This window comes from Cyprinodon tularosa, unplaced genomic scaffold (assembly GCF_016077235.1).
Source record: "Cyprinodon tularosa strain WSP-4 unplaced genomic scaffold, ASM1607723v1 ctg211, whole genome shotgun sequence".
Classification (NCBI taxonomy): domain Eukaryota; kingdom Metazoa; phylum Chordata; class Actinopteri; order Cyprinodontiformes; family Cyprinodontidae; genus Cyprinodon; species Cyprinodon tularosa.
This window is the reverse complement of record NW_024038781.1, coordinates 381,707-403,556: the sequence shown is the minus strand read 5'-3', so window position 1 is coordinate 403,556 and position 21,850 is coordinate 381,707. Positions and strand designations below refer to the sequence as shown.

At 38.1% G+C, this 21,850-nt stretch overlaps 1 protein-coding gene across 2 annotated transcripts; it reads left to right on the top strand.

Moving 5' to 3' along the window:
- Window positions 1-8,546: 8,546 nt before the first annotated feature.
- Window positions 8,547-16,762, top strand: ccnl1a (cyclin L1a). Of its 2 annotated transcripts, none has more exons than XM_038285532.1 (10): window positions 8,547-8,872; window positions 9,073-9,147; window positions 10,048-10,157; window positions 11,789-11,909; window positions 12,033-12,097; window positions 14,113-14,212; window positions 14,333-14,437; window positions 15,225-15,478; window positions 15,563-15,661; window positions 16,080-16,762. In XM_038285532.1, the coding sequence occupies exons 1-10, from the start codon at window positions 8,630-8,632 to the stop codon at window positions 16,525-16,527; spliced, it is 1,620 nt and encodes a 539-aa protein (XP_038141460.1). In that variant the 5' UTR covers window positions 8,547-8,629; the 3' UTR covers window positions 16,528-16,762. The 2 variants fall into 2 exon arrangements, with proteins under 2 accessions (XP_038141460.1, XP_038141461.1); XM_038285533.1 differs by lacking the exon at window positions 8,547-8,872 and adding an exon at window positions 10,547-10,586 and having other exon boundaries at window positions 9,079-9,147.
- Window positions 16,763-21,850: the final 5,088 nt, after the last annotated feature.

Sequence of the window (21,850 nt, the reverse complement as noted above, 5' to 3'; positions counted from 1 at the left end):
GGCAAATCAGTTTGGCATTTCAAAGGCAGGAACAGGACTGGTCTGGTTAGAACTAATCAGATAATAATTGTGATGCAAAAATGTATTTAAAAGAAGAAAAGCTGTTAGAGTAGCCAGTTGTTGAGGTTTTACACATATATCCAGTTTGTCTAGTACATAATAAATGGCAATTTTTAAAGTTAGTTCATTTTCCTCAGGACTCAAATTTAATGATTTGGAGTAAAAAAAAAAAATCTATGAGGTGAATTGGTTCTGTTTCAGAGTCTAACCAGTTCTTTTTCTGAACTAGTAGGGAATTTACTCCATCATCGGCTCTGGTTCTGGCTTGAGTTCCTTTGTCATTTATCCACCAGCAGGGGGCATGCCACTTCCTGTGCTTTCCTTTATAGAGTCCACACCATCAACTAGTGAAGCAAATTTGACACACATTTACACACATGTTAAAGTTGTCTCAATGTAAGACTAGACTCTTTATTTGTCTGTTGCCTCTTTACCCACATGGGTAATAACTATATTTGGTTAAATTATTGGTAAAGATACCCCATCAATAATGGAGATAAACCTTTTTTTAAATAGGCGAATGTGAAAACACATTTTAGGTGTCTAAAAAAAGCTGAATATTTTTAGAAAGCTCTGTTTGGTTTATCTAATTAAAAGAAAATTGTAAAATTATATGTTTCAGTTCACAGATTCCTTTTGATATGTATGGGATTAAATAACTAATGTTACATTTTAAGTTAATACATTATTACATGTTGACACATTGCTTTTTATTTCTCTATGTGCTGTAGAATAAGTACAATGTCTTAGTATTTTTGACTTATCTTCCACCTCCTTTTACAGTGCAAATCAGCAAATGGTTGTTTAATTAGTTTATGTATTTCATGTGGAAAAAAGAGTTAAAGTGGGTTAGTTTTATGCCGGTTCTCATCATGTTCCAGGTGGCGTTACTCCAGGAAACAGTATGGAGGGAGTGTCAGGAGAGGGAGGAGCTGACTGCTGCTCTGTCTCAAGCCCGTCAGGAGCTCTTTGGGCGCCAATCCATAGTGTCTCCCCAGGGCGCCTCTGGGCCTCCTCCAAATCCCCTGGAGAGAAGAGCCTCGCCACGCAACAAGCGTTTTTATCCTCAGGGTAAAGCCAGAGGGCCTCTTAACCGCTCACCAGTCTCCCCAGCGTCACTCCAGCCCTCCCCTACCTGCACAGACAAAGACAGAGGCCTGCATACAGGAGTAAGGGGGGTAGAGGAGAGTCTGGACTCCAGGAGGATCGGTGGAGCTTTGGGGAAAGCAAAAAAGCAGGAGGCAACCCTGCCTCCACTGAAAGCAAGCAGCACAGCGAGTGAGGTCAAATTTAAGGTCCAATTAACGATGGGCAGGAAATAAATGCTGTGAAAAGCAACCTGAATAACCAAAACCTTAAACATGTGACCTATAAAAGAAAAAAAAATATTATTGATATCATGCTTTTGTTCCTCTTAATTTTTTCTATCATCAAAACTAACACACACTGACCTTTCAACTTTAACAGCTTCTCTGCATTTTATTCCGATCAACGACTAACATGCATGTGTTTTAGCATTGTCTTGTAACCAAAGTCTCACAGTCTGTTCGGCAAACAAAGGGCTTCACATACCCACCATTAAATAAAGACAGGCAGACCCACGGCCTGTCACATGGAGCAGCGCTAAAGGAGCACGACAGCCTGCTCTCATCCCACCCATGGGCTCAAACAAAAGGCAGACAGTCACAAAAGAAACTGTCCACCCTCCAAACACACACAGGCTTGTGTTACTGACATCATTCACTCTATGGAAGGTCTTTCCTCCCTTCTCTTGTTTCCGCTCCTACATTTGGAATGAATTGGCACAAAATGAGAAATGCATGAATTGTGGGAGGCATGGAACTCATTTCACCACTTTCACACACACGGACACAAGATTATGGTTCGACTTCCCCATTTTCCTCTCTCCTAGTCCGTCTGTGAAACAATGCACATGTGCACCTTGCACATGCATAAAAGTCACTGAAAGAACATTTTCTCCTGGCAACACATCCTGTTTGGCTAAACACACGTGCACATGGTTTATCTGCTAAAGCCAGTGGTCCCTGTGCAGAAGAATGAAGTCATTTCTGACATGTTTTTACCTTTTTATATTTTTCTCTCTGCGTTGAAGGAGATTATTCAGATGAAACAGGTGAATATTTATTTATACTGAAAAACTCATAAGAAAATCTTTAAACCAGCCTTTTTATTAGGTTGGTAGCTTTTTTATGTCTATAAATTATTTGTAATTTTTTTTTCATATGCAAGCAGTTTATTTATTTAATCTCAGAATGAAAAGATTATAGAATAAAAAACGTGAACAAACCAGGAAGTGATTTATATGCTGTTTTAGAATGAATGTTCAATCTGTAGAAATAAAATCGAAAAGCACAAATAAAAAAAGTAAAGCTAACATACTTCATGGAACCAGAGGATGTTTAAAACTTTTAAAGCTCTACACTTTCTCCACTGTTTGATAATCATAATCTTGTATGTACTACTTACTCTGACCTGCTCCTATACTGTAGCTTGTTTTGTTTATTATACTTAATATAACTCCAGGTTCTGAAGAAGAATGACAAAGATTTTAGCGAGTACTTCAGCAATGATCAATTATATATTTCTTAAATATTTTTATTAAACCTCTTTTGACAGACATCTGCCTCATTATTAATCAGACATTATGATAGCTGAGATTCTGGCTACAAACTGTAATTTATTTATTTGATTTAATAGATGCAATATGATTAAGTAGGACAAAAACAATATGTGATTTGAAAGAACTCAATATCAGCACACAGGCACTAAAGATTTCAAAGCTTCGCAGCTAGATGCTCTATGAATGTTTATTACCTATGTAAAGTAAAACCTGTGAATGCTTTTGCATATTACGTGTTTTCTCAATCATTTCAAAACGATAGAGGATATAGAATGCGGTCACAGCAGACAGCAGAGTCAGCTCCAAATATCAATAAACAAAGAACATTTAAAATGAATAATATAGTCCACTTGTCCTGTAGTTTTTAAAACTAAAAGATATATTGATAAATATTATCCTAAATTGTGATTCGTATATTTTTTAAGGAAAGAATGAAAATTATATTGGATCTTTAGAGTATTGCCTTAGATACCAGTTTAATCATTTTTAATTTCCAGTAGTCTATGGTTTAAAACAGATAGTTTTTTTAGAGTAGTTATCCTTTTAACAGAAAATGTCCAGCTTTTAGCTCTGCTGCTCCACCAATTGTATTATGATTAAGATAATGTAGTTAGAGTATTCGAGACCACCTCTAAAAGAGCCTTAAATATTGTCCTCAAAATATTTTTGAATGCATCCATTCCTGTGTTGATGGCCATCTGGATATTTCTATTAGTAAGGCTTTAGGGACTGCATCCACTGGGAGACAAATCATACAACTCTGCCATCACAAGTTTCTTTAATTTGGCTTTGAAGCATCTTAAAAAAGCAACTTGAAGAATAAAGATATCATAAAAAACTAATAATAATCTAAATCACAAACTGCTTTTTAATCTATGTTAATCAAAATCTCTTTGAAGTCTGTTCCCTAGACATATACTGACCTTTGCGACAGCTGCTCTCACTCTGACCTTCCTCCCTGCTACAGTATAAAGAGAGCCAAGCTGAGCCATCTGAACCGAACCCATCTACCTCCTCCTCCTCTGCCACAATAGTCAGTCTGCTCTGACCGCACGCACTTTCTGTCTCTGTCACCCTCTAAACCCAAACACCCAGCTCTCTCTCTCTGGCTCTGCACCTCTGGCTCACACATGAATCACTCCCTCTGTGTCAATATTCTTTTAATCTCTTTGGGCCTTCTTTCGGCATTCAACCTCTCTGACCCCGTTTCTGAAAAGCAATTCGGTCTCAGTCTCTCTTCCTCAGCTGTCTGTGCCTTCACTTTATGTTTGATCCAGTCAGCTTTATACTCCTCCCTGCTCTCCAATCAGGCCTTTTTCCCTTTCCCCTTGCTTAGTAGCCCTTGACTTACTTTCCACCCTGGTTTGAGTTTATGTGTGTTTGTTTTAAGCAAAAGAGGCATATGTGTGAGCAATAATGCTCAGTTGGGCTCCTTCTTCATCCTAATAAAAGCACATAGCTTCATTAGGTTGACATAAACTCCATTTAAATTAAATCCTCATAAAACTGTGACTTCGTACAGACATTCATATGTGCAAATATGCCTGTCATGCGCACACAAAGTGCTGTGATCTCACCACAGTAATTATCATAGTAGGGCAGGCATACACACGTGTCCCTGGGGGAATCTGTGTAGTAGCCTGTGAACGCTCACGCTTCAGGGAGTGGCTTGTGTGTATAACTAAGACCTTGTTCGTCACTGGGTGTCCCTGAACGCCTCTCTCCTGCGTTGTTATGGCCGTTTCAGAATTCTGTCATCCCACAGAGCCCTCCCACACCCTATAATTAGCATCACCGGGGCAACCAGGAAAAAGAATGCTCAGTATTCTTGTTACCCTGGTAAATGCGTAAATGCTGGCCGGAGGTGTTAGTTGGAGGTGTTGATTAAAGCTGAGGACATAAGACACTTCAGTCTGTCACTTCATGTGGCTTATTCCCATAATCAATGAAGTATAATTTGAGTGTGGGGGAGGGATAACTCTGTGTCCCTTTAGTACCACGAAGAACTTCTGAAGACAGACTAATGGGTGTGCATGATCACAGATCTTGAATAAAGAGTTTAAATAAAAAAATCACCAAGCAAGAACAGATCAAAATAATTTCAGGCTTTCGCTGATTTCATCATTTGCTCCATCTGCTCAAGATTCAATAATGTTCCATACATGACTTTAAGATATTTTGTGCTAATCTTTCTTTTTCTTATCTCTCAATGTCTCCATCAATAACATTGTATTTTAACAGTAGGGATATGATGTTTGTCCATGAGGGAAATTAAACTGAAGAGCCAATTCTATGACGAGCAGAGGTTTAATGTATGGTAGCTAAAATACACAATCTGCAAATAGTTTATCCAATTATTTGTGATATAAAGCATTTTTTATAATTATTTTGCTATACCTGATTGCTTTATTTACACTTTCAATTACTTTTCTAAGAAACAATAAAGCCTATTTCTGTTCTATTGTCATTGTGAAAAAATAAGCTTTAATTTTAATCAATCAATATCTGAAATGCATGTTTTGTGTAGTTTATTATTTAGTCTCAAAATGTTAGGTAAGAAGCAAATGTATTATGTTTCGAGAAATCTGCAACGCCAAACTAACACTGTTTCGGTTGGTTTATGGCGCCCTCTGCTGGTACATTGTCACCACAGCAACTAGATGATTTATATGGATATACATTTTATTAAATGAAAATAACTATATAAAGTTTGTCTATAGTGTTATATTTGCTTCTATATCATTTATATAAAAATGTTGCAGACTAAAGTCACATTTCCAAAAAAATGCTCAACATAATTTTTTTTTAAAGTGTAATTCTCTGCACCTGATTTCTGATCCATTACTGCTAAGTGTATGTGGTGTTACCACAGTTGAGTGAACCACGTCTTTTCAGAAAAATATTGGACTGTCCCATCAAAGTTAGAACACAATGAGTTTTCTCATCCATCCTGTTCACGCAGTTTAGTACGCATATACACAATAAATGTTATAGGCCATGTGCATATTGTGCGCATAACATACTGTGTCGTTCACACAGAGATTAATGTCATGTGGCCCATCATTAATCGATACTGTCACGTTTTCCATTCCAAGGACCAGAGGCGTAGCCAGAAAACTTTTATAAGAGTGGCTAGGTAATAACCAATGGACACTGAGGGGTGGCCGAAAGTGAATAAGCGCCAGAACCTCAGGGTGAAGCCAAAGATAAAACTAACTATACTTTCCTACAGCCTTTGCTAACAAATTGACATATATATTTAAATATCCATGCTTTCTAAATAAAAGATATAGTGGATAAAATTCTTTGAAGTTTGAGTTCTTCAATCTTTTCCATTGTCATTACTTACCTACCTGTAGCAATAATCATTTTGCATAAAATAGATATTTAAATGTACTAATATCTACTTAAATTGAATATTTAATACGTTTTGATTAAAATTTTATTTAGCTATGACTTCACTGAAGACTCCTAGATGACTTGCAGAGTGACATAATTTTCTCTTCACACCATATAACACAAAATTTAGTTCTGAAAAAAGCAGGAATCGTGTACTTATAGTCTTTAATATTAGTGTATTGATGTGTATAATTAACCAGAGTGTTTTTGTTGTCAAGTAATTATGAATGTATGAAAAAAATAGTAAGTCATATATATAAAAATTAAAATGCATTTAAGAGTACTACTCAGTGGCGGCTGGTGAAAAATATTTTTGGTGGGGCTGATATAGCCTAGTGTATGTCTCCAACTAATCCGGAATAAGAATTCGATTAAACAATTGGACAATACATACAATTTAACAGTAATGATTTAATTTACTATATAATAACAGTAACAGTGATGATTTTGGTCACTGTGACGGGGTTCTTTGGCCTCCAAGAATCCAGGCTCAGTCGGGTTACCGGTGTTGGTGATTTATTGAGCTCAAAAACTCAAAACAGGGTGCAAAAGAAACTAAACATATACCAGATACTCTGGGCCTCAGCCTCCCTCCAGTTACCAGCAATGTAACAAAGAAACAGAAAACAAAAATTGCCGCTTTTCTTCCCACAGCCCTCATTAAATAGTTTAAGCCCCTCACATCAGGCTCTCTTATTTCTGATTTCTTCTCATTAATCAGTTTTGTCCATATATTACCTCCACAAACAATTGATTTACAAAAACAAATAATTTTTACAACTTAATTCTTTTACACAGATTCATTGACTTATTCAATTACACCAAACTGGGTTTGAACCCAGCAAAGACGCAGCCAGACTAAAGATGACAAGTCCCCATACCATAAACACGTACACACACACACCCACCACACATACACACACACACACACACCCCACACACCCACACACACACACGACTAACCCCACTGAAATATTAAGTGTGCACCCTCAATACGCCAGCAGGTAACCAGGAACAGCTTGTGTGTTTTAAGTTCATGGAGCTACTGGTCTCAGCGCGAGTGTATTGGTCCTCACAAACACAGTATAACAGGAATGTGTGTGTGGCGCGCAAAGTTAGAGAGGTTGTTTTAAGCGACGAGGTGGATTCGTCAGAGTCACAATAACCATGACATGAAATGTTCATATCCTACAACAGGGATGTTCTTCTGGCAAACGGGTAGATAAATAAGGATCTCACCGAATTTGCTGGAAGCTGCATCTCGCTCGTTACATTCGCCATCGTCCCTCTCATTGTCTGCACCTGCGCTTGGGTTCAGAAGCCTGTAAAAGTGCAGTATTTTCAGAGCCCCAAGACCATAAAGTTCCGAGACGCTGATTGGCCATTAAATTCACCTAGCAAAAGTACATGATTGACAGATTCTCTGCAAATGTGGGGCTGTCTGATAGGCGCCCCCAGAACAGAGACGGTAGGAGTCTGTCTGTGGAAATCCACAAATTAATGACAGTAGGTAGGGAAATGTAGTTTATATAATTTGTTTTGCTTATAGGTACACAGTCTAGAGAGTAAAACTGACATTTATGATTTAATTTCTAAAAATATATTTTACGTTTCTCTCTTCTTATCAGGGAGGGCGGTGCCCCAGCGCCCCCTATGGGCCGGCCGCCACTGGTACTACTGATGTCACCATCTGTATTACAGGGAAAAAATTGGTAAGGGTGGCCACAGTGGTGGCCAATGATAGGCTAAGGGTGGCCATGGCCACCCCTGGCCCCCCATCTAGCTCCGCACCTAGGGGGCGCGGACCCCCTGTTGAAGACCTCTGCGATAGACAGCATTTTCATTCACAGTTTGAGGTGGCGGATGGATATGTTCCAGGGGCAACTGTGAGAGGTCCGTAATTTCCCGTAAAGTACGTAACAACCAGACCGTAGGAAAACCATGTGGTGAGCAGAAAAAAGTTTGAATCGTTGGGAAAACGTAAAAAAAAAAAAAATAATAATAATATATATATATATATATATATATATATATATATATATATATATATATATATATATATATATATATATATATATATATATATATATATATATATATATATATATATAAAAAACTAATGCATTATTTACATTCGTTAAAGCATTTCTCATATCTTCCTCTTGACCTACGAAATGAACCTTAATAAAAAAAAAAGTTATACGTTATTTTTAAACGTGTAATGACTTCAGTTAGACTTCTAGCTGAGTTAAAAAATACTGTGAAATTCAATACATTTTTGAATGCATTCAATTATTGTATATATGTTACTATTTAATCTATATTCTATCTATTTTTTTCTATATTGTTTATGTGATTCTATGCTTAATATAACGTGTACGTATTGAGAAAATAATTCCTCCGCGGATGTGCACACACGTTTGCGTCGCGACAAGGCGCTGACGTAGAGTGCTTTGTCACAGTCTCGCTCCTCAGCATTGGGCCGTGGCGTTACCGAGGCTGCGTTAGCCGCTAACGGTTGTTTGTCCGATGAAGATGGCCGCAGATCCTCTCTCTGTTTCTTCTAACCAGTCCAACAACGATGGCATCCTCATCGGTGACAAACTATACTCGGAAGTTTACCTAACGATAGACAACTCGGTGATACCAGATGAAAGGCTCTCACCAACACCCTCTATGCTCGACGGCCTCGACCTGAACACCGAAACCGACCTCCGTATCCTTGGCTGTGAACTGATTCAGTCGGCGGGTATTCTCCTACGGTTACCTCAGGTACAAATATATATGTGTTGTGGTATGATGTATACATGTCAAGAAGCATGTTTACGAAGTTGCGGCCTAGTTATAAGGCTAACTCATTAGCCTTTTTACGTTGGCGTGGTGAAATTAAAATGGCGGCGGGCCATTGTGCAAGGTTAGGCCGGTTTACATAAGAGATGGTATTATTAACATGTCCTGTGTTTCTCTCGCAGGTGGCCATGGCAACGGGGCAGGTCCTTTTCCATCGGTTCTTCTACTCCAAGTCCTTCGTTAAGCACAGTTTCGAGGTAAGTTTTGGTAGTTCATTGAGTTCTTCAGCCTCCGGAGATGACAACTGAACGTTACAGTGACGTTCAGCGGCAGCCATATTGTGAATTTTGAAATACATAGCGGAAGTGAACAAGTAGATAAGAAGTAAGAGATTACCCTGTCGTATTGCGCCTTCGTGTGGCATCGTAATTATCGTTAATTCCAACAGCCGACATAAAAATCACACCTGGACAGCCATTTATGTTATAATTTCCACTCTAAAGCGAAGACAATTATATGCTACCCGAGATATAGTAAACTGTGACCGTTCAACATGGCGGAGAGCAGCGAAATGATTCTGTTTGGTGAATAGTGAATATCTCATTCGCTAGTTTACATACCAATGTTTTGGATAAACAGTAGACCTGCATCTTGACTGTATAACACAAAGATAAATATGGTTCACTAACTAAAAGTTGTCAGATTCTGGGTAGAAATTCACTAGGAACCAGGAGTTAAATTTCACTGGTGTCCAGGACAGATACTCAAAAATATATTCACCTATAGTTTCCTGTGAACAAAAACTTCCTTAATATGAACACATCAGTCATTTGTATGCAAATAAACACACCCCTTTTGGTGTTTGTAAAAATAAAGATATTAAGAATCCTAGGAGTATATGGTTGGTGTATAATATATCTTCTAAACCCTCCCATTCAGCTGAGGTAGAAATGTCTATTATGTTTTTAATAGACAACCATGGGCCTTAAAACAGCTGATCAAAATGATTGTCCTTAAGGGAATTATGGAACTATTATAGGCTTGGAAAGTTATTTGTAGTGTACCTTCAACATAATACATTAAATACTGCTAATATTTTGCACCGGAAAGTTGATCTCTTATTTCTTCAACCTCTCTGCCGTATTTTTGTCTTTCAGATTGTTGCAATGGCTTGTATCAACTTGGCCTCAAAGATCGAAGAGGCACCACGACGAATACGAGACGTCATCAATGTTTTTCATCACCTCAGACAGCTTAGAGGCAAAAAGTAAGTATCAGCCTTACACTTAATGTGTAAAAAAAAATTTTTTACATAGAAACTATGGTTTACTGCATATAATTGGTGTCAAATGTTGTTTGGTGATTTGTTCTTACTGTGAAAGTGCCCTTTGTTTATCATGCACTCTAAACTCTTAAATCTTTTCAGTTCCAGCCTCACTGGTAGTTTCAAACTGTTATTGTCTACATGTAACATCAGTTTGACAAATGACTGAAGTTGATAATGGAAAAAAAACATCAAATTAAAAAACAAATAAAAAGAACACATTTGGTTTTTGTAAAGGATGAGGCATTTGTACTTTGCCTCATTTCTTTATGTCATCATTTTATTCCTTGGCATTAACTTGGCTTCTTTTCTCCCTTGCAACCAACTAACAGCGACCAGCTACATTTACCAAATCCTGGGTGATGTGGAATGGTACGTAAGATGAAGCAGTCGGCATGACAACCATGATGCGAGGGGGTCTCTGTCGTCCCCCCAGGCCCACCCCGCCCCCACCAGTGGGAGACTACCATGGTCTGAGCCACCGCGGGGCACTGGGATCGGGGATGGCAGGTTGGCCGAAGGTCCTTGGCCCATGGGGCAGCTTGAGGACTCCTGTGGTTCAGTCTTAAGCTTGGGGTTTCTGTCTGCCAAGCTGTGGACCATGGGGTAAAGTAGCTTCCTTCTCTGACAGCTTCACACCATGCATTTTGATTGTCCAAAAAAGAAACAAGAGTTCATTCATTTTTATAACCCATGGCTTCTTCAGAAATATCTACATGTTTTTAAATGAGATTCCCCCCATAGAAAAGATTCTATTGTCAGGGAAGTGCATATATTTTAGATATTTTTATTTATTTTTTGTTAGACATGTTTTTTGTATCACTAAATAAAATTAGGTAGCTTTCCATAGTTGGTGTTTGATATGAATGTACACACACCCACCTGTATTTCGTGTACTAGTTTATTTTTCACCTACTTTGTATTGCGTGTTTTATATATGTCATTTTTTTTTATTGGACTTAAAAACATCAGTTTAAGATATAAAAATTGTTTTCTGACACTGGAGTTCTGTACATAATTGGTCTGTTTAACAATTTCTAGATGTTAAAAATGGATTAAAAGCAATCTTATGACAAGAGAAGTAAAGGAGAGGGTGACATAAATAGATAAAAATTTGATTTTTTTTTTTCTAGTTTGAAATAACTTTTCTAGTCTGTTTGCATTGGCTATTTTTTATTTTATTTTTTTCAAGTTCAGTTATTTTACGGGTGCTTAAGGCTGTCTAATTTGGTTTTAATAATTTAGTAGAGAGGGGTATTTCTGAACGATTTTAGGGAATAGATCCAGTTTTAATTGTTTTGCTGTTATACTGCTCTTTAGAGTTAAAGTAGATATTTCTGTTGAAGCGATGGCATTGGATGATCATATTGAGGACAATCCCTCAAGCTTTCACTGAAACCACAAGAGTCCACAAGCCCCCAGCACACTGTTAGGCATGCAAACAGTGTAACTTGTTGCTTTTAGTTGGTTGGCACAGGGAAAAAAGGGCAAGAATCCAAAAGGGCACTTTCTCTTTCATACATTGACTGTGAAAGGGGAGCCATTCTTTTATGTTGAATTTTTTTATAACATAGGACTCCAAGTCCATTGATACTTGATCAGAACTACATAAATACCAAAAACCAAGTCATCAAGGCAGAGCGACGAGTCTTGAAGGAACTGGGCTTCTGTGTGCATGTCAAGCATCCACACAAGGTGAGCATCTTATACAATTTAATGGCTTTTATTTTTTGTTTACTAGAGACAAAGTAAAATATTCACATTTTTCTCTGAACAGTTCAGGGTCCTGTTAAATATACTTTTTTATGTGATTTTCAGATTGTTGTTATGTACCTTCAGTTCCTGGAATGTGAGAAGAACCAGACTCTCGTCCAAACAGCCTGGTAAGTTAATTTATAGATCCTCAAAGAAAATCCCCACAGCAGCAAGCTTTGCCAGAACTGTCAGAAGTGCTGCCAGACCTGGGCGTAAGGTGGAGTTGAACAAATTGTCCAATGAATCAGCCTGATATTTTTAAAGGGCCCCATTGGAAGACATCAATAATGCTATCTAGAAATGCTTGCAATAGTGTACAAAATAAAACTGTTAGCTTTGCCCAGGTCTGAGAGTAATACTTCATAGTTTTGATCAACTTCTACAACCTCCTATTTTCTATTTATTTTTACTTCTTTGCGTAATTAGTTCATTTTTTTCGGGGGATGTAGCAGCTTCTTGTACAGCAAACGTGCTACTTGTCTCACTTTCTAATCTGCCCTTACATGTGAGAGTGTTTATTTGATGGTGCCCGGGGAACTTGGTTTAACTTTGTCCTTTCTCTCTACTCTTTGATTAAAGGGTAGTCCATGCTGGTAAGTCACATAAAGAACCTCTGAACTCTGCCTCCTCCAACCACATGACCTCAGGAAGCTCCCCCTATTGGCTGGCTGCCCCTCTCCTGACAGCCAGTCCCAGTGCAAGATTCACTGAAGGGGGCGGGCGGGCCTTTCCCAACAGCCAGCATCGCCTTGTTTTCTCTTGGGTGTCCAACAGGATTTGTATTTTTATGGTCTTGCTACAAAGATTCTCAACTGTAATAGCTCTCTTGCCAAGCTAATCTTGTTCTAGTTTACTTACATTTATACATGAAGTAAACTCAGTCAGAACAGAATATGATTTCTATTGGCCAGATAACCTGCCTGCTTTTTACATTTAGCAGTAGAATACTGTGTCTTGTCCCCAACTGACATGGTGTCCAGACATGTCTGTTTTTCAGGCTGATCCGGTTCTCAGGGTTTGGCTTCAAGGACTCGTCTCATCCATGCAGCAAACAGAACCGAATGGCCATGTGTTATCTGTAGTAGTGTTAAAGCATTTTCGCTCCGGTCAGTTATGGAAGGCAGGTTTGAATGAAGGACACCTGTGTACGGTAGTTTTCACCAGTAATGGTGAAACCAGATAGAGAAAAAAAAAGGACAAGAGCTTGACAATCCAAGTATTATACATCATCTTAGTGGTTTCCTTAGGTAAGGAACCAAAAGGGATTTTACTAAAGGCTTTTGGCATAATTTTTCATGCTAAATTTCTATATAATAATATTAGATTTTCTGAGACATTTTTTAACAATCATCAAAGGCCTGATTTGCATCCCAGGTAGCTTTGACAAACACCTTTGCTCCAGTCGAAGTCTCAGTCCTTTTGAAAAGACGTCAGCGTAGACAGACATGTCATTTAATGTTTCTTTCCACTAAGTACATTATCTGGCGGCTATCACCTATATTTCATATCTTTGCTCGAAACCATCCCCTGATCCTCCAACATGATGGTCAATAAACTTCACAATGCTTCTGAATCATAAGCATTTACCCCTGCATGCCTCCACACACAAACACCATGCTTTTTTTCTTTCAGATCTAAACATCTGAAAGTCAAACTAGCTTTTTATTTATTTATTTTTTTATGTATTATATTTTCCATTGTCTTTGCATGTCTCCCTTCTTAGAGAGCATGTGTCTGTATCAGCATCAAACATCTGGAAAGTTAAAGTTCATAATTCTTGTCTTCATGCTTTGTGTGACATTCAGCGCTCCCATGGACGAACCTGAAGAGAATTGGACAAAGTTAAACCTGGTTAAGGGGATCCTATGTGTTAACATGTAGTTCTATTCATATTTAGAGGGAAGCAGGGCTTATTTTCATTTCATGACACTTTAAAGATTGATAATTTTGCAGAATTTTATTGAGAAGGTTTGAATAAGGAAATAAACAGTAAAAAAAAAGCCCTGATTAATGGTAGATAAATGTTCCAGTTTGATAATCAGTCTGAAGTTGTTTGTTGCAGTATGTCTGAAAGTGGTTGACAGCGTTGTGTGTATAGCGACGATGCTATGTTTTTGTTTGTGTTTTCTGTTTGTCCTTTTAGGAACTACATGAACGACAGCCTGAGGACGAATGTGTTTGTGCGGTTCCAGCCTGAAACCATCGCCTGTGCCTGCATGTACCTCGCTGCCCGAGCCCTGCAGGTGAATTCCGTCTCAAAGCTGCTTCTTCAGCCTGTTTTTCCTCTAAACCTCATCACAAAAAATATGAATAATTTATAGCACAATGTGATGTTTATGGAAATGTGTGCATGTTTTTGCCAGATTCCCCTGCCAACCAGGCCTCATTGGTATTTGCTGTTTGGAGCCACAGAAGAAGAGATTAAAGAGATCTGCATTACAACCCTGAAACTCTACACCAGGAAAAAGGTAAAAGAAAAAAAGAATTATTTTTGGGTTACCTCATATAGCTGTTTTAAAACCCTCAAGACATAGTTGTGACTCAATATTTTGATTGAATTAAAATTTCTAAACTCAAGACCACATAGAAACCGCTGTAATTTAGCAGTCTGCTCTCTGCTGTTCCAGAAGCTTTAGGTCTTTGTATCGTTTTACCTCATCATCCCATCGTCTTTAAGCTGTCCATTAATCTGTTTATTTTTCCAGTTCATATAGCTAACCGTTGCATTAAAATAGTGCCTCATCTGGTGTTCTTATTTTTTTTACATTTGCTTGAAGCAACATTGGGTAACTTTAGACCCAAACATTGGCTTATTTTGAGTTATTTAATGATTTCTATTTCAGTTATTGTTGTATTATTTTTTTTTATCTTTTGTGCCCTGATCGAAAAGGGCTTGGTAACTTGAGGGTTGGATCTGTCAGTCAAACAGTCATGATACCCTGAATGCCCATTTAGGACAGTTTAAGCTCCCCTGAAACATGAGAGCTTGGCTAAAAGTGGTTGCTATACAACAAAACAAATGACACTTACCTGCTCAAACATGGTTTTGCTTCTCTGATGAAGGAATTTGATCTAGAGGTCCTAATGTGACCTTTTCTTTACAACCAACTTCACAACTTCTCAGTCTAACGGTCCAAAGTTGACTGATAGCAGATTCCAGAACAGTGAGAGAGGCTGTAAAAGTCCTATAAGAGACTATTTGATAGAAACAGTGTTTGGGCCATTTTTGTTAAATTTACTGTTTTGTGCTTCCAGCCTAATTATGAGCAGCTCGAAAAAGAGGTGGAGCGACGGAAGGTGTTCTTAGCAGAGGCCAAACTGAAGGCAAAGGGCCTGAACCCGGATGGTACACCTGCTCTGTCTGCTATAGGAGGCTTCTCTCCTGCCTCCAAGCCCTGCTCCCCAAATGTGGTTAAAGTGGAGGAGAAATCCCCAAATCCTCAGACCAACAAACCGATAAAGAAGGAGACAGACAGCCGCACTCAGGTCAACAAGAGTCCACATAATGGGTAAGAAAGCAACAAGCTAATTCCAAGGTAAATGTTGTCCATTTACTGGCTATTTAGTTTAGATTTGATCTGTTTCTCTTGCAGACTGAGGAAAGAAGGAAAGATCGGACGGACTAGTAGAAGTGGAAGTCGTTCGCGTTCAAGAACACGATCACGGTCAAGATCTCCATCTCATCGCAGACAGTAAGTTTCCTTCTGTTATCGACAGATTAATCGATTAGCAAAATCTGTTGAAAAATTTTTTTTTTTTTTTCAAATAATCGGATAGTAAAAGGTTCTCTAAAGATTTTTTTAACCAAATTTAACCAGGTTGAAATTAAATGAATAAAAGAATAATTTTTTATCTCAAGTGTTAGATGTTTATATATATATATATATATATATATTTTTTTTTTTTTACAATCTTGGTTTAATAACTGGGTTGCTCTGTCAGCTTAAAAAGTACATTAGTCTCTACTCTAGTTAACAATCAATTGCTAAATTAGTTGATGATTATTTAAATTGATTAATCATGATTCATCATCATTGAATTCTCCCACATGTACAGATCATTGTTTGATTCTGAATCAAAGTCAAATGTTGACACTGTTTGTGCTTTCAGTTACAACAGCAGACGCAGTCGCTCAGGGACGTACAGCTCTCGGTCACGCTCGCGCTCTCACAGTCGAAGCCCGCTGCTCCATCGACACCCGCCCTCACCACTTCTGCCTCATCTCAAGTCCAAGTCCAGTCACCATGGGAATAGCGACTCCAAACTCAGCGGGCGCCATAGCAACAGCGGAGGAGGTGGTTCTGGTCACAAGAGGAAACGCTCTCGGTCACGATCCCGCACTCCCGTCAAAGCGGACAGGGACAGAGAGAGAGAGCGGGACAGAGAGAGAGACCGCTCTTTTGATTTCTCCTCAAAGAAACACAAACATGAGCGGGGAGGCAGCCATCGTGACCGAAGGGAGAGGTCAAGGTCTTATGAAAGGGACCGGGAGCGTAGCCACAAGAGCAAACACCACAGCAGCAGCGGACACTCAGGACACAGCCGCCACCGGCGCTAAGAGACTGTCCCAAAGAGATGAGCCCCGGGGCTGACCGCCACCAACCACTTCCACATGTTCTCCTAATTATGGCGACTATTAAGATCTCTCGTCAATTTGTCAGGAGATAAAGATTAGCAAAAGGAATTGTTGACCCAAAAATTTAAAATAACCAAAAGTTGAAGAAAATCCTGGGTTAACAGTTTGGCGAATCAAGTATTAAAACCAGTGTACTATAACTGGGAGAACATGTGAGGTTTATTGGTTTATTGATCACTCCTCTCTTGGTCCAGTTAATAATCTGAACCTTGACAAATCCTCAAAGCAGGTCCTACATGCAGCATCTGTACGGATAAACGGCTGCAGCTTCTCAGTACACGTCGAAGGTGGATCCTTCTGTCACGGCGAGACCCAGCATCAGGCGGCGGCCGCGTTGGTTGGCGGCAGCAGTGCGACATCAGCCCCCGGACTCAACTTTATTTTCCTGTGATTTGTTTTTGTCCCAGAAACAAGCGCACCCGGTCCGACTGCCTGACATAATCTTTTTAGTTTTATATGTAAAGTTGCAAATTTTTGAAAAAAAACAAAACAAAACTTATTTACAGTGTAAAGCTTTGATATCCACTGATAAAATGTTGAACGCTTTGATTTATAGAAGCGACCTGTTCGGTGGAAGGATTGAATGAATAAATGTAAAATAAATGTTATTCAGGAAAGATCAATAAGTTTGCACATTGCAGGACTAGTGGGCTGTTTTCCTTGTTTCCTTTTTTTATTGGACAGATTTACGTTAAAGATGAAATGGTAACTTTTTTTTTTTTTTTTTTCCAAGCAGAAAAATCAGACAGTTAAAGTATATTTTAGGGTTGTCAATTTGTTACACTGGTTTTTAGTGTGCACGTCTTCATGTCCAATTTTTATTCATTAATAAATGAGGAATGCCACTGAGCTATGTTCCTGTCTTTGGGTTAATGCTTCTAAATAAAAAGCTGTTCTCAACAAATTGACATCAGTAATTTTAGTTTTGTAGTGCATTAGTCCTTTTCTTTAGTGGTTCTTAGGAATCTGAGGATTGTTTCCCAGAACTATCCTTTTCAAAACTAATAAAATGCTCAGTTTGGTGTAACGTGAGCTGTAACTAAACCAAAAAAAAAAAAAGTTTTGTCCACCAGAGGGTGCTGTGATCTCAGAATTTTGTTTTCCTCCTGCAGATTTTTGCTGGAGGAAGAAAATATTTTAAGAAATCTAGAAACATAACTATTAAAAAGTAATACTAATTGAAAAATACTGATATAGTTTGCATTCCTTGAAACTCTACTCCATTATGGTTATAATAAAAAACATTCAGTAATTCAATGTTTGATAGCTTTAATAGAAGGTGAACGAAATGAGTTCTTGTACCGGTTCAGTTCACATGCAGGAACTCTGAAAAGGACCTGATAGAAGAAAGTGATACGCTGAAGATTGATGTGGTTCTGAGATGATTTTCTGCTCATTGTTTCATTGAAGATCTCCCATCTTCATGGTGATTTTGGCCTTCATTTTGACAAGTGACCAAACCAGGCAAAAAAATCCCTACCTAATGATGCTGTGGATTACATTTGGGTAAAATAGCAGCATGACTTTGACACCCAGGGCCCTCACCTGCCGCAGAAAGTCTATTCCAATATATTTACAATCTTTTGAATGTGGATAACGACGCTGATTGATTCTATAGATAAGTGTGATAAGTGTCTAGACAGAATCTGTCATCTTAAATTTTAACATGTTATATGTTACAGCTGCCATTGTTTGTCTATAAGGTGAGTATAAGAAAACTGTTGGTAAAGCAAACTGGGCCCAGTTTCCTTAAATATTTAATAACATGCAGCTTTATGAAATATTTTACTGTAATGAGAGAAAAGAAACATCTAAGCCAGAGGTTTTCAATGTTTTCCAGGCCAAGGACCCCCAAACTGAAGGCATAATGGAGCATGAACCCTCTTATTATATATATTATATGAAATTGTGTTATATCAAACTGGTTCTATAGTCACTCTATTATAGATGGAGTAATGCAATAAAAGTAATTTCTCCCCTGGAATTAACATATTTCTGATTCTGGTTCCTGGTTGATGGGACAGGTGTGAATGAAATGGTGCCCAGCTTGAAAAAGCTCCTATGTGTTGCTGAATGTGTGCATTGATGACTGAAAGACATCTTCTGCCTCCATTTATCTGTTTACTACACTGTGTTGAATTGGATTTAAAGACAGTTCAGTTAGTGGAAAAAATTGCAGGAGGTAATCTAAAAAAATTTAATCAACCAAAACTTTCCTGACCCCCATGCATGCAGTACCATCGTGGACCCCCTAGGGTTTGCAGACCTCCGCTCTAAGCTTTAATTATTGCCCTGTATGAACGACCTCCACTCCTACTAGTCCGTCCGATCTTTCCTTATTTCCTCAGTCTGCAAGACAAACAGATCAAATCTAAACTAAATAGCCAGTAAATGGACAACATTTACCTTGAAATGAGCTTGTTGCTTTCCTTTACCCATCATGTGGACTCTTTTTGACCTGAGTGTGGCTGTCTGTCTCCTTTATCAGTTTGTTGGTCTGAGGATTTGGGGATTTCTCCTCCACCTTAACCACATTTGGCAGGCCTTCAGGAGCAAAGCAATCTATGTAAAGCAGTGCAGGAATCAAAGACGCGTTGGGACGATCAATAAAGCCATCCTCGGAGATAACTGGGGTGTTAATTGTAACTAAAGATGCTCAGTCAAAGAACACATATATAACATACATATTACACTGCAGACCAATGTATCCTTTATTGTCTATTATAACGAGCAACACCTAAATACATCTCTGACTCAGGATGAACATTTAGGCATTGCTGATTGAAATGATAATTTAAAGAAAGCATGACTGTTTTCTCAAGAAGAAATCAACGTTCCATGATGATTCATTTGATGATAAACACATTTATTCCTAATTGCTCTAAAATGGTTAATCATACAATCATTCCTCTTTTCCAGTTCTCACTGAGTCATCTCCTACATCAAGGGTTTGAGTTGTTCTGGCTTTGCTTCGATTTCCAGTTAAATTGGAGAAAAATGGCAGCCAGAGGACTAAATAATCAGACCAGCCTCTAGTGCTTTAATTCTGCTGTTTGGGTGGGGATGGTCTGAGTGGAAAATTAGAGCAAGGGAGGGTTTACCTGTTCCAGGAAGGGCTCCTCTTACCCAGTGTAAACTGGAACTACTGGAATGGTGCTTTCTTACAGGTGGAAACTGAACAGACACATACTTGATGTGGAGTGTTTTTAAATAGTTTAGCCAAATTCAATCATCTAGTTTTTTATTTGTAAGGAAGCAGGGTGTGTTTGTTAAAGTCATTTTAAATAGTAGAATCACACATGAATCTTAATGAATTAGAAAATTACAAGAACTTTGTTTCAAATCTGCTGGAGCAATTAAGTAATCATGATAATCTTTAATTTCTTGTTTTTTTATCAAAGTAAATTGGAATAAAACAACATTCGTTATGGATTCCTTTGTAACATTGACCCTACAGATTAATTTAACATCTTCTGAGAATAAGGCGGACACACAGCGGCTGCAACAAGGCAGAGATCACACCCAGAAATAAACAAAATTGTTTTCTTTATTGTCAATACATTATAACATATAACACTCGTTTGTATGCACTTTAGTTTAATAGTTATAAAAACAGGAACATTGAGACACATTTCAACACATATGAATAAATACTGAACTTTTCTTAAAATCAAATATAATGGAAGATCAAAAAGAAGAAAAAAATCTGTTGAGGTTGGTAGATATACATTCAGATAAATTGCATGAATCTTCACAGTGTTTGTAAAATATACAGCAGTGTTTGCTTTAAATTATAGATCTTTTAAAAACGAATGGTGGAGAAATATAAAGCAGATTTGTTTCTTTGGAGGTAAAGGAAAAAATCCATACAAAAGTGTTATACATTTGTGGAGTATCTAGTTTTGTTTTTTCTGTCTACTTGTTTTTACCATGGTGACAACTAGGGGTGGGCTTTTATTGTCATCATAAAACGATTACACTCATAACAATTTTTATTTATTGTCTAAATGATAGATTAGAAGCAATGATGATTAAAAACTCCAGAAACTGAGACAAATGTAAGAATTTTTATTTTGCTTTCTTCAATTGGGGCACTGACAATTTTGAAGAATATGATTGAATTCTGTTACTACAAGATGTTTAATGATATAAATCATAGCTCTTTTTTTAACCGGTGTCCTGAGGAAGCCTAATTTAAATGTGTGTATTCTTCAAGAGTAATATTTGTGATTGTGGGGCTATGATCGCTGTGCTAAGCAGTAACAGCCATACAGTTCCCAAAGAAACACTGTGATGAGGTAATGCTTTTTTATCGTCATTTATCGTCATCAGATTGATATCACTAAGATTTTAAGTGCATATCATCCAGCTCCAGTCATGACCATATTTCTCCACTGAGGGAAAATAAAGGTATTCCTTATATATATATATTCTGCTGGTTGGATTAACTTTTTACACCTTTTGATCCCAACATCTCATATAAATTATAATAAAAATGTGAATGTTGAAACATAACCACATAAGTTCAGCTTAGTTTTGCTAAGCAGGATTCAAATATTAGATATACCACTTGAAAAAAAACTAATGAATGAAGAAGCTGGATGGACTAATGGAGTGACTGTCATGATCTTGGCTCTGATGGCTGGCTTTATTGTTCATTCCATTCACCTGTCTAGCTCTGCCTGGTTGCTCATTACCACTCATCTGATACACTTGCTCCTGCCACTATTTAAGGTAATTGCATTCAGCTGTCAGGGCCAAATTATCTTGTTCTCATTCTCGGGGACAGTTGAGAGAGGGTTTTTAGCGTACCATAGTGTTTCTGATTTCCTGAGCCTGACCTGTTCTGCCTCTCAACCACTGAGCCTGCCTGTTCCCATCTACCTTTCTGTGAGCTTCCCTGAGACAGCCTTTTCTGATCTGTATCCCTGACCGGCTTCAGATTCCTGCATGTTCTGCGGGGCTGCAGCATCTGCAGCACTCTGGGCCACACCCGCCACATCTTGTTGCTTCCACAGATCTCTTTGTATTAATAAACGCCTATTTGAAGTTATCCCACTGTCTGTTCTGCCTGAATTCTAGGTTCCTCTGTCTTTTGTTCTGACAGTGACAGCCTGAGAGAAAAATGTAGAAATGAGATAGATAAGTCCTGAAATAAAAAAAGAGACTAGAAACAATTTCTAGGTTTGCTTTTAACACTGAAATGTTAAGATCCCAACGAGTGATGGTGAAATGGAGACAGTGG